The sequence below is a fragment of the Tursiops truncatus genome, chromosome 12, assembly GCF_011762595.2.
Source record: "Tursiops truncatus isolate mTurTru1 chromosome 12, mTurTru1.mat.Y, whole genome shotgun sequence".
NCBI lineage: Eukaryota > Metazoa > Chordata > Mammalia > Artiodactyla > Delphinidae > Tursiops > Tursiops truncatus.
In genome coordinates, this window is record NC_047045.1 from 38,703,940 (window position 1) to 38,718,059 (window position 14,120).

Sequence of the window (14,120 nt, forward strand, 5' to 3'; positions counted from 1 at the left end):
ACTACAGATCCAAAAGACATTAAAAATAAGGATATTATCAAATTTGTCAATAAATTTGACAACTTAGAGGAAATGGACAAAGTCCTTGAAAAAAACAATTTACTAAAACTGATATAAGAAAAGAAGTGGAATATGTTAAATAAATGGACTCTACAATTAAATCCTTTTTCAAACTCCATATGGCTTCTCTAGGTAATTCTTCCAACTAAGAAACAACCCAATCTTATACACCCTTCCAGGAAAAAGAAAGAGAGAATAATCCCTAACTTGTTTAATGAGGCCAGCATAAACGTGATCCAAAACCTCACAAGAATATTACAAGAAAGAAGAATGACAAACCAATATTCTCTCATAAAAACAGATGCAGGAATCCTAAACAAAATATTACTAAATCCAGATAAATATTTTAAAAATACTGTGTTATGAGCAAATGAGATTTGTTCCAGGAATACAAGGACAGTTTAAATTTTTTTAATTCATCAGTATAATTAGTCACATTAACAGAAAGGAGAAAAATCATACAATCATCTCATGATAAAAAACCAAACTGGGAATAGAGGGATCACCTCCTTAACCTGATAGAGAATATCTATAAAAACCCTATACCTAACGTCATACTTAGTGGTGAAATAATGTTTGCTTTCTCCATGAGATCAACAATAAGAAAAGGGTGACTGCCATCTTCATTTCTACTTCTAATCAACATTACATTGAAAGTTCTAGCCAGTACAGTAAAGCAGAAAGGAAGAAACCACATAAAGATTAAAGTAAAGCTGCCTTTATTCCCAGATGGCATGATTGTGTATGTAGAAAATCTTTTTTCTTTAAATATCTACAAATAGTTAGAATTACTGTCAATTCATCAAGAATCCTTGATATAAGGTAATATTTAGAAGGCAACTACACTTCTATACACCAGCAATAAACACTGAAGAATGAATTTTTTTTAATGTTATTTGCAATAGCACTAGAAAGGATCAAACACACAGGAGTAAATCTAATGAAAGATGTGTCATATCCTCTGCCAATGGAAATCACAAAACACCGCTGAGAAAAATTAAGGAAGATCCAGTTAATAAAGATAAAGCATAATTATAAATAAAAAGAGTCAATACTGTTAACCTGTGAATTCTTCCCATACTGAACCACAGAGTAAACACAATACCAATCTGAATTCCAGCAGCTTTTTTTGGGTGGAAATTCTCAAGCTTATTCTAAAATTTTAGCTGGAAATGCAAAGGACCTAAAATAGTCAAGACAATTTTGAAGAAGTAAAATAAGAGTTTGAGGACTTACATGACCATATTTTAAGAGTTAAAATAAAGCCACAATAATTAAGACAGTGTGGTACTGGCACAAAAAGAGACAAATAATCAGTGGAATGGACTAGAAAGTCCATAAATAGATTTGCACATATGCACTTAATGGCAACTTTTTACAACAAATCACTATTGCAATTCAGAGAGGAAAGAATGATCTTTCCAATAAATGGTACTAAAATAAGTGGTCCATAATCCCAATCTCACACTATTCACAAAAATTTAAGATATAACACAGAGCTAAATTTAACAAGTAAAATAATAATACTCATAGAAGAAAACAAAAATATCTTCCATTCCTTGTGTCCTTGGGATAGGCAAAGATGTCTCTAACAGGACACAAAAGCACTAACCATAAAGACTGATGAAACAGACTTTATTAAAATTAAGAACCATCAAAAGCTCCATTAAGAGAGCTAAAAGGGACTCATATCCAGGATACATAAAGGAATCCTACAAATCCATAAGAAGAAAAACAACCCCAAAATAAAAGAGGATATCCAAATGGCCAGTATGTACATGAAAAGGTGCTCAATATCATTTGTCATCAGGTAAATAAAACCACACACAGGAAACACACACACACACACACACAGACAGCTGCTGCTACACACTGTACAGATGAATGTCAAAGACACTATGTTGAATGAAAGCAGCCAAACAATTCCACTTACAGGAATTTTAAGAACAGGCAAAACTAATCTATGGTCCTAACAGTCAGAATAGTGGGGAAGGCCGTGGGGGTGGATGGAGGGGTCACTGACTGAGAAGGGTACAAGAGAGCCTTTTAGGGTGCTGGTAAGGTTTTATATCTTGATCTGGGTATCATGGGTACACACAATTGTAAAACTTCAGGAGCTGTACACATAAGATTTGAACATTTTAGGGGCTTCCCTGGTGGCGCAGTGGTTGAGAGTTCGCCTGCCAATGCAGGGGACACGGGTTTGTGCCCCAGTCTGGGAAGATCCCACATGCCGCGGAGCGGCTGGGCCCGTGAGCCATGGCCGCTGAGCCTGCGTGTCCGGAGCCTGTGCTCCGCAACGGGAGAGGCCACAACAGTGAGAGGCCCACGTACCGCGCAAAAAAAAAAAAAAAAAGATTTGAACATTTTAGTGTATGTTAGACCTCAATAAAGATGATAATAACAATAATCTTTACATAAGATAATAAACTTACACTCCCAACGACTCCATTAGCCTGCTTTTGTTTCTGTTGCTTTGGTTGTGATAAGGGCACAGGTGTAGGTTTTTTTTTTAAAGGTTTCTTTTTTTTTGATTTAGCAGTTTTCTTGGGTCCTTTACTCTTCTGTTGCCATCCTCCTTTTGTTCTGTTCTTGTTAGTATCACCCTGCTGTAAATCACAACACACATGCACACTCAGAAGTTGTAGCACTAGTTTCATTTGGAAGTCATAGTAAATTTTAGATGGAAATGACTAAACTAATAAATGTTGTAGTAAAGTGAATTACTCTCCCACAGCAATATAAATCAATCAGAGAACTAAACAAAACAGTTATTTCACCTGAAAGATAGATAGGAAAACTGAAGTTTTTACCCCATCTTCTGCTGGCTGTTCCTCTGCAGCACAGATGGACTGCTCCTTTTCAAATACTTCCTACAGGTAGCGAGAAGAAAAATATAAAGTCTGTCAACCTATATTTATCTTTCCGATAAAGCAATCTTTCAATATATGTTATCAGTAAGTTTTTTAACTGCTGACAATTGCAGGGGGTGGGGACAAAACCATGGATAGACAGGAGACTCGAAGCAATTACTAAATGATGTATGTGTGCAAATTTAGCAATCACTAAATGATGCTTTAGAAGTTACCTTCTGAAATATCTCACATCTGTCTTGAATATATTTTGAGAAGTACATTCTACTTAAATTTATAAATGCAATGCCTTAAAATATGTAAACTCATAAGTCAGTCATATTTCATAATTTAAATTTTTATTTTTATTCTAATAGTAATAAGACATGACTATTTTAAAGTTATGAGAATTTGAATATATTACATTATTCTCTAACATTGAAACTTCACGAGACCAATATTAGTTTATTTATGATTTTAAGTGATATTGTTGATATAACTGATATAACTTAGATATAATTAAGAAGTGGAACACCAAATCTACATATCCTAAAGACATACCCACCCACCAAATAATCCATTTAGAATCAGTGCAGAAGCTATAAATTTAGGATTTGAAATCCAGTAAGAATTTAGCAAGAATCTATACTAGAAGATGACAAGTGATATGGGTTGTGTTTCATAAACTCCCTAGAATTATTAAAACTAACAAGTGAAAACAATAACTGTTGGGCTCAAACTGTTGGCCTAATGCATCAGTCAGCAAACTATGGCTCACTGTCTGCTTTTTAAACAAAGTTTTATTAGAACACAACTATGCCCATTTGTGAGTTCAGCAGTTGCTATAGAGACTGTATGGCCTGTAAAAACCGAACATATCAATTTTTTTTAATTAATTAATTTATTTTTGGCTGCGTTGGGTCTTCCTTGCTATGCGCAGGCTTCCTCTAGATGCGGTGGGTGGGGGCTACTCTTTGTTTTGGTGCGCGGGCTTCTCATTCCTGTGGCTTCTTTTGTTATGGACCATGGGTTCGAGGCGAGGCGCGCGGGCTTCAGTAGTTGTGGCTCGCGGGCTCTAGAGTGCAGGCTCAGTAGTTGTGGCTCACGGGCTTATTTGCTTCGCAGCATGTGGGATCTTCCTGGACCAGGGCTCGAACCCATTTCCCCTGCATTACCAGGTGGATTCTTAACCACTGCGCCACCAGGGAAGTCCTGAACATATTATTTAATAACTGGACCTTTATGGAAAAAGTCTGCCAGCCTCTAGCCTAATTCTATTATCTCTACTTCATTTCTTCACTTATTAGTTGGGTTCTAATGCTTAATTATGCTGAGATACAACTGATGCAAGAACTGAAAGATAAATACTTGATTCTTTCCCTTCCTCCAGGGCACTTTTGCTTTTTCTTTTACTAATTACCTGAGAAGTGTCAACAGCCCAAGGCCAATTTTGTGCTCATTTCTCAGGCTGGGAATTTCAAAGCCTGTAGGCAGTGTAAGTCTAGATTCTAAACCCAATCCTGGCCACTGGCTTAGAGCTTCCTCTTCTCCCAGGAGGCACCTCTCATCCAGAGTCCATGATACAAATGCTTCCTTACCACTTGCTACCATAAAATCAGTATCTTTGATTTGATATGTCCTACTACAAAATATGCTTTTCCTACCAGAGGTTCTAGACATGGGTTTTAAAGGTAGCATAGGTGGGCTTCCCTGGTGGCACAGTGGTTGAGAGTCCGCCTGCCAATGCAGGGGACACAGGTTCGTGACCCGGTCCAGGAGGATCCCACATGCCGTGGAGCGGCTAGGCCCGTGAGCCATGGCCACTGGGCCTGTGCATCCAGAGCCTGTACTCCGCAGTGGGAGAGGCCACAGCGGTGAGAGGCCCGCGTACCGCAAAAAAACACACACAAAACAAAACAAAAACAAAACAAAACAAAAAAGAAGGTAGCATAGGTTTCCTACAGATGCCAATAGATCTCAGAGTAGAATAGGCTAAAATCTACCACTGGCTGAATAAAACTGAGCTGAAATACTACAGTCTATTAAAAATGAGTTAACGACTGTAGTTGAAACTTGGGAGTTATACTTGGCTTGGGAGGTAATATAAATATGTTACAGAAACTGAGAAAAACAAGATGCAGGAAACATATACACTATGACTGGATTTAATGAAAAAGAATGAGAAAACTACCAGTATACATATACATGCATGTACATATATGCACTGAAAAGGTCCAGATAGTAAACATGAGCATGGAGAAAGATACAAAAAGATTTACACAAGACTGAATTCTGGTCATCTGGGTATGACAAGGAGGTTTCCTGAGGCAGCAGGAGTGAGATAAGGGATCCATGATAAAAATATCATTTAACTCTGTGGGTATTCATGCTTTAGGCTAGCTAAAGGTATGAGCTTCAAAACTGATGATCTCAGAATGGTAGAGTTTTAGGTGATTTTAATTTCTTCCTATACTTTTCTGCATTGCCTAAATTTTTTTCCCCACACAGCATGAATTTTTCACATAATTAGGGGGAAAAAAAGCTAATTTTACTGTACTTTTTAAAATAAAAATAAAAGGGAGTACATTCTCAAGAACTGACTAAAAAGAAGCAGGTAGAGGGCAGACAGCAGAAGCAAGAAGAACTACAATGCTGCAGCCTGTGGAAGGAAAACCACATTCACAGTAAGACAGACAAAATGAAAAGGCAGAGGCCTTTGTACCACATGAAGGAAGAAGATTAAACCCCAGAAAAACAACTAAATAAAGTGGAGATAAGGCAACCTTCCAGAAAAAGAATTCAGAATAATGATAGTGAAGATGATCCAGGACCTCGGACAAAAAATGGAGGCAAAGATTGAGCAGATGCAAGAAATGTTTAACAAAGACCTAGAAGAACTAAAGAACAAACACTTAGAAGAATTAAAGAACAAACAGAGATGAACAATACAATAACTAAAATGAAGAATACACTTGAAGGAATCAATAGCAGAATAACTGAGGCAGAAGAACACATAAGTGACCTGGAAGACAGAATGGTGGAATTCACTGCAACAGAACAGAATAGAGAAAAAAGAATGAAAAGAAATGAAGACAGCCTAAGAGACCTCTGGGACAACATTAAATGGGACAACATTCGCATTACAGGGGTCCCAGAAGGAGAAGAGAGAGAGAAAGGACTCGAGAAAATATTTGAACAGATTATAGTTGAAAACTTCCCTAACGTGGGAAAGGAAATAGCCACCCAAGTCCAGGAAGTGCAGAGAGTCCCAGGCAGGATAAACCCAAGGAGAAACACGCCAAGACACAAAGTAATCAAATTGACAAAAATGAAAGACAAAGAAAAATTACTGAAAGCAACAAGGGAAAAATGACAACATACAAGGGAACTCCCATAAGGTTAACAGCTGATTTCTCAGCAGAAACTCTACAAGCCAGAAGGGAGTGCCATGATATATTTAAAATGATAAACGGGAAGAACTTAAAACCAAGATGACTCTACCCAGCAAGGATCTCATTCAGATTCCACAGAGAAATCAAAAGCTTTACAGATAAGCAAAAGCTAAGAGAATTCAGCACCACCAAACCATCTCTACAACAAATGCTAAAGGAACTTCCCTACGTGGGAAACACAAGAGAAGAAACAAACCCAAAACATTTAAGAAAATGGTCAGAGGAACATACATATCGATAATTACCTTAAACGTGAATGGACTAAATGCTCCAACCAAAAGACATAGGCTCGCTGAATGGATACAAAAACAGGACTCATATATGTGTGGTCTACAAGAGACCCACTTCAGACCTAGGGACGCATACAGACTGAAAGTGAGGGGATGGAAAAAGATATGCAAACAGAAATGAAAAGAAAACTGGAGGGCTTCCCTGGTGGCGCAGTGGTTGAGAGTCCGCCTGCTGATGCAGGGGATGCAGGTTCGTGCCCCGGTCCGGGAGGATCCCACATGCCGCGGAGCGGCCGGGCCCGTGAGCCATGGCCGCTGGGCCTGCGCGTCCGGAGCCTGTGCTCCGGCAGCGGGAGAGGCCACAGCAGTGAGAGGCCCGCGTACGGAAAAAAAAAAAAAAGAAAGTTGGAGTAGCAATACTCATATCAGATAAAATAGACTTTAAAATAAACAATGTTACAAGAGACAAGGAAGGACACTACATAATGATCAAGGGATCAATCCAAGAAGAAGATATAACAATTATAATTATATATGCATCCAACACAAGAGCACCTCGATACATAAGGCAACTGCTAACAGCTATAAAAGAGGAAATCGACAGTAACAGTGGGGGACTTTAACACCTCACTTACACCAATGGACAGATCATCCAAACAGAAAATTAATAAGGAAACACAAGCTTTAAATGACACAACAGACCAGATAGATTTAATTGATATTTATAGGACATTCCATCCAAAAACAGCAGATTACACTTTCTTCTCAAGTGCACACGGAACATTCTCCAGGATAGATCACATCCTGGGTCATAAATCAAGCCTCAGGAAATTTAAGAAAATTGAAATCATATCAAGCATCTTTCCTGACCACAATGCTTTGAGATTAGAAATCCATAACAGAAAAAAACGGAAAAAACACAAACACGTAGAGGTTAAACAATACATTACTAAATAACCAAGAGATCACTGAAGAAATCAAAGAGGAAATCAAAAAATACCTAGAGACAAATGAAAATGAAAACATGATAATCCAAAACCTATGGGACGCAGCAAAAGCAGTTCTAAGAGAGAAGTTTATAGCTATACAAGCCTACCTCAAGAAACAAGAAAAATCTCAAATAAACAATCTAACCTTACACCTAAAGGAACTAGAGAAAGAAGAACAAAGAAAACCCAAAGTTAGTAGAAGGAAAGAAATCATAAAGATCGGAGCAGAAATAACTGAAATAGAAACAAAGAAAACAATAGCAAAGATCAATAAAACTAAAAGCTGGTTCTTTGAGAAAGTAAACAAAATTGATAAACCATTAGCCAGACTCATCAAGAAAAAGAGGGAGAGGACTCAAATCAATAAAATTACAAATGAAAAAGAAGAAGTTACAACGGACACCGCATAAATACAAAGCATCCTAAGAAACTACTACAAGCAACTCTATGCCAATAAAATGGACAACCTGGAAGAAATGGACAAATTCTTAGAAAGGTATAACCTTGCAAGACTGAACCAGGAAGAAATAGAAAATATGAACATACCAATCATAAGTAATGAAATGGAAACTGTGATTAAAATCTTCCAACAAACAAAAGTCCAGGACTAGATGGCTTCACAGGTGAATTCTATTAAACTTTTAGTTAGAGAACAGCTAAACACCCATCCTTCTCAAACTCTTCCAAAAAATTGCAGAGGAAGGAACATTCCCAAACTCATTCTATGAGGCCACCATCACCCTGATACCAAAACCAGACAAAGATACTACAAAAAAAGAAAATTACAGACCAGTGTAAGTGATGAATATAGATGTAAAAATCCTCAACAAAATACTGGCAAACAATCCAACAACACATTAAAAGGATCATATACCATGATCAAGCGGGATTTATCCCAGGGATGCAAGGATTCTTCAATATATGCAAATCAATCCATGTGATACACCATATTAACAAACTGAAGAATAAAAACCATATGATCATCTCAACAGATGCAGAAAAAGCTTTTGACAAAATTCAACATCCATTTATGATAAAAACTCTCCAGAAAGTGGGCATAGAGGGAACCTACCTCAACATAATAAAGCCCATATACGACAAACCCACAGCAAACATCATTCTCAATGGTGAAAAACTGAAAGCATTTCCTCTAAGATCATGAACGAGACAAGGATGTCCACTCTCACCACTATTATTCAAAATAGTTTTGGAAGTCCTAGCCACGGCAATCAGAGAAGAAAAAAGGAATAAAAGGAATACAAATGGGAAAAGAAGAAGTAAAACCGTCACTATTTGCAGATGACATGATACTATACATAGAGAATCCTAAAGATGCCACCAGAAAACTGCTAGAGCTAATCAATGAATTTGGTAAAGCTGCAGGATACAAAATTAATGTACAGAAATCTCTTGCATTCCTATACACTAATAACAAAAGATCAGAAAGAGAAATTAAGGAAACAATCCCATTCACCACTGCAACAAAAAGAATAAAATACCTAGGAATAAACCTACCTAGGGAGACAAAAGACCTGTACCTGTACTCAGAAAACTATAAGACACTGATGAAAGAAATCAAAGATGACACAATCAGATGGAGAGAGGTACCATGTTCTTGGATTGGAAGAATCAATATTGTGAAAATGACTATACTCCCCAAAGCAATCTACAGATTCAATGTAATCCCTATTAAATTACCAGTGACATTTTTTACAGAACTAGAACAAAAAATCTTAAAATTTGTATGGAGACACAGAAGACCCTAAATAGCCAGAGCAGTCTTGAGGGAAAAAAACGGAGCTGGAGGATTCAGACTCCCTGACTTCAGAGTGTACTACAAAGCTACAGTAATCAAGACAATATGGTACTGGCACAAAAACAGAAATATATATCAATGGAACAGGATAGAAAGCCCAGAGATAAACCCACGCACCTATAGTCAACTGATCTATGACAAACGAGGCAAGGATATACAATGGAGAAAAGACAGTCTCTTCAATAAGTGGTGCTGGGAAAACTGGACAGCTACACATAAAAGAATGAAATTAGAACACTCCCTAACACCATACACAAAAATAAACTCAAAATCGATTCGAGACCTAAATGTAAGACCGGACACTATAAAACTCTTAGAGGAAAACATAGGAAGAACACTCTGACATAAATCACAGCAAGATCTTTTCTGATTCACCTCCTAGAGTAATAGAAATAAAAACAAACATAAACAAATGGGACCTAATGAAACTTAAAAGCTTTTGCAAAGCAAACGACAAACAAGACAAAAAGACAACCCTCAGAATGGGAGAAAATATTTGCAAATGAATCAACGGACAAAGGATTAATCTCCAAAATATATAAACAGCTCATGCAGCTCAATATTAAAAAACAAACAACCCAATCAAAAAATGTGCAGGGCTTCCCTGGTAGCACAGTGGTTGAGAGTCCGCCTGCTGATGCAGGGGACACGGGTTCGTGCCCCGGTCCGGGAAGATCCCACATGCCGCGGAGCGGCTAGGCCCGTGAGCCATGGTCGCTAAGCCTGCGCATCCGGAGCCTGTGCTCCACAACAGGAGAGGCCACAACAGTGAGAGGCCCGCGTACCGCCAAAAAAAAAGGGCAGAAGACCTAAACAGACATTTCTCCAAAGAAAACATACAGATGGCCAAGAAGCACATTAAAACATGCTCAACATCATTAGAGAAATGCAAATCAAAACTACAGTGAGGTATTACCTCACACCAGTAAGAATGGGCATTATCAGAAAATCTACAAACAACAAATGCTGGAGAGGGTGTTGAGAAAAGGGAACCCTCTTGTACTCTTGGTGGGAGTGTAAATTGATACAGCCACTATGGAGAACAGTATGGAGGTTCCTTAAAAAACTAAAAATAGAATCACCATATGACCCAGCAATCCCACCACTGGGCATATACCCAGAGAAAACCATAATTCAAAAAGACACATCCACCCCAATGTTCATTGCAGCACTATTTACAATAGCCACATGGAAGCAACCTAAATGCCCATCGACAGATGAATGGATAAAGAAGATGTGGTACATATATACAATGGAATATTACTCAGCCATAAAAAGGAACGAAATTGGGTCATTTCTGAGACGTGGATGGATCTAGAGAGTGTCATACAGAGTGAAGTAAGTCAGAAAGAGAAAAACAAATATCGTATATTAACGCATATATGTGGAAACTAGAATAATGGTACAGATGAACTGGTTTGCAGGACAGAAATAGAGACACAGATGTAGAGAACAAACGTATGGACACCAAGTGCGGGAAAGTGGCGGGGGGGGGGGTGCTGGTGGTGGTGGGATGAACTGGGAGATCGGGATTCACATATATACACTAATATGTATAAAACAGATAACTAATAAGAACCTGCTGTATAAAAAAATAAAATTCAAAAAAAAGGAGGTAATAAAATTCTCAACAATAATCAATAATTAATCTCTGTATAACACTTTACAATTTAAGAATGATACCCACACGACCTTGTAATTATAATGTTTTATAGGGAATTAACAAATCATCAGAGGAAGAATTAATGTATTTTTCAACTATGTGTGTGTGAAAAACTAATGTGAAAACTATAAAAATTAATTTAAAATTTCAAAACAGCTAACAGAACCTGCAAAATTACATTTGCAAATCTACAACAGTTTTGACTTTGAGAATGTATAACTTAGAGTGAGAGAATATAAAAGCCTTAACACATAACTCTTAAAGCATAAAACTACAGACTACTTACTGCCATTGTTTGCCTTGTCAATTTAACCAACACTGTAACTAAGGATCCTACTGTGATGTTGTTGCTATCTTCATCATCCAATACTATAAAAGAAAAACAAATAAATAAAAATCAAGTTCTATGTCAAGGCAAACAGCAAAACAGCTTATTCAAATCAATCTGGTATTTCAGTATTTCAAACATAGAGTTTTAAACCTACTAAATAAAAAATAATTTATTGACTATGTACTCTGTAAAAAGCTCTCTAGTAGATGCCTTCAACAATGTACCCATTTAATCCTTAAATCAGCTCTATGAAGCATTATTATTATTTCTTTAAAGAAGATACTGAGGTTCAGAAATAAAGTAAAATGCCCAAGGTCACAAAATGGCTATATCGACACTGCCAAGTTTCAAACCCAAGCCTTTTAAAACAGAGTATGTTAGGACTACAACAGCTTTCTCTCACAGTGATATAAAAATAGGATTCTGTCACTCTATTAAATTGTGCAAACTTTATACTCACAAGATCTTACCTATATGAACAAATGCGTGCCTGTAAGAATAAAATAATTAAAACTAGTATTCTGAGCAACAGTAAAGATATTTTAAGGCAAGAACTTGAAAATATTGTTTATATTAAAAAACACTTTAAAAACATTTTTTGCAATTGTTTAATTTTTTAAAACCACATTTGCCACACACAACCCCAAAAGTCTAACAATAAAATAAACTTAACTACAAGCCCTTTAAAAACAGAAACCATTCCTAACACATCCTTGTATTCTTGGTCCCACAAGAATGTTTTCACAATGGCAACTTAGCAAATGTCAAAGCTCAGAACAATGTCACAATGAAGGAATGGAGCAGAATAATCTCTAATTCTGTCACCATACTAAGATACTATATTTGGCTCTAAAATGGGAACTCACAGGACAATTATGTAGGTAGAAAAATAATCTCTATTTTTTTTCACTCCAAGCAGACAAAGACAGAAGTAAGTCAAGAAAAACACATGAAATGTGGCACAGAGCATGGTGATTCTCAAGATTTAATTAATATAAACAAATAAGGTTTTTTAAAAATTAATTTTAGGACTAAGCAGGTATCTTATACTAACAATAGATATATTTCAAATATCCTTCATTACATCTAGAAATCTCTTTCATTCTTTGAAAAGTTAAGATCTTCTTGAAAGCTGAACTACAGAACAGAAGCATCCTCAAACCTAAGCCCATTAGGAGGATAATAAAAGTAGGGTTCTCAAAACTAATAAGTATACAACATCTTCCATCACAGCAAATCTGACAGGTAAACTACAGTTCTGCAAAGTCTAATTAAAAGTTATTAAATGAAGTGTTTTGAGGGCCTTGAGCCAAATAAACAAAAGCCAATCTATCAAAAGGGAAGCAATGGGAAACCTCCCACTTACCCTGTGATTTTATGTCCATGGTCACATATGGGAAACTCCCAAGGACAGCCATAACCTCTTCATACTTTTCATCTTCAAGGAAGTGCAATAGATTGTGACGATCTGATTCTTTTAAACTCACCAAATCCTGGATAGTCTTAATTTTGTACTAAATTTAAAAAGAGAGAGAAAGAAAATAAATCCCGAAGTCATATAACTTTACATAAAAGGAAAATTATTAGCATGTTTACCAAAACAAAATCCAAAAACTTTTAGAAAAATGTTAAGATTATATACATTTCAAAGCAGAAAATACGACTTCACTGTATTTCATGGCCTTTTTCTCCAAGGAAATTTAAGAATTTTTCTTTTTTTTTTAAGAATTTTTTTTATTACAAAGTTAATACACAGCTACTTTTTTTAATTAGAAAAAAATAAAGTTAGAGGAAAAAAATAATAACATTCATATAAACTCTTGACCCAAGCAAGAATGACTGTCATTTGATTTGTTCAGTTTGCAGACCTTTATTTTTAATTTTAATGATAAAAACCTTTAAGAGTATGAATTTATGTCCAAGTAATAGCTGCATGCACCCTTAAGTTTTACTATGCAGTACTCTCATTTTTATTATTTTCTAAATACAGCTATCCGTTATTGCAGTAAAACCCAGCCTGGCTAAATGGATACTCAGGAGAGGGTTTTTTAATTTCTGAGTATTCAGTGCCAGTTATTAATTTTTACTTTCACCGATAGGGATTAGCTCATGAGGCATGTGAAATACCTGCTTTTGAATTCTGAAGTTTACAATTATGACTTAAAATGTGATCAAATTTATAAGAGTAACACACTTCCTCGAAAGGAGAGAACTCTGATGCAAATTTCTAATATGTATTTATTAGTTCTGCCTTAACACTATCAAATCCAATGTCTATCTTCTGCCTACTTTGTCTAATATCAATACATACAAAGTAATGTTTAAAATCTACCAAACTTACAATTTCATTCCACTTTTTCTTGTATTTCCTCAAGTTTTCATTTATATTACATTTCTGAAATATCTTAAGATTCATTATCATAATCTATATACAGATTGTATTTTCTAAATAAGAATTATCTGTATTTGATCTACTTATTTTTTGAATGCTTGATTTTTTTTGTTCAGACTCAACCAATAAACTATGGCCCAACCTTTAAGCCACGAATGAAATAAATGGAAAGTATACAGTGCATTTTTACTTAGTACGCTTATTTTTGGCAACATAAAGAAAAAAGAAAGTGTTGACTGCTAAAATGCACTGACCCCCAAAGTAAACCACTACAGTAGTAAAATATTATAAAACAGCTACCTAATCAAGAAAGTATTAACAGAATCACTTGAGGG

The 14,120-nt window shown here is 36.2% G+C and overlaps 1 protein-coding gene across 3 annotated transcripts in view; it reads right to left on the reverse strand.

Annotated features, from left to right (window-relative positions):
* SEC63 (SEC63 homolog, protein translocation regulator) overlaps positions 1 to 14,120 on the reverse strand; it is a 68,636-nt gene that overhangs the window by 13,643 nt on the left and 40,873 nt on the right. For 2 of the 3 annotated variants that reach the window (XR_012324771.1, XM_033867596.2), the window contains exons 13-16: positions 12,760 to 12,907; positions 11,349 to 11,431; positions 2,841 to 2,933; positions 2,496 to 2,669 (exon numbers count right to left, since the gene is read on the reverse strand). Coding sequence is in view for 2 of the 3 variants with exons in the window: in XM_033867596.2 (XP_033723487.1) it covers positions 2,496 to 2,669; positions 2,841 to 2,933; positions 11,349 to 11,431; positions 12,760 to 12,907 (498 nt within the window). In the remaining variant the exon portion in view is untranslated. The remainder of the gene's footprint in view (positions 1 to 2,495; positions 2,670 to 2,840; positions 2,934 to 11,348; positions 11,432 to 12,759; positions 12,908 to 14,120) is intronic. The other variant, XM_033867597.2, reaches the window with a different exon arrangement.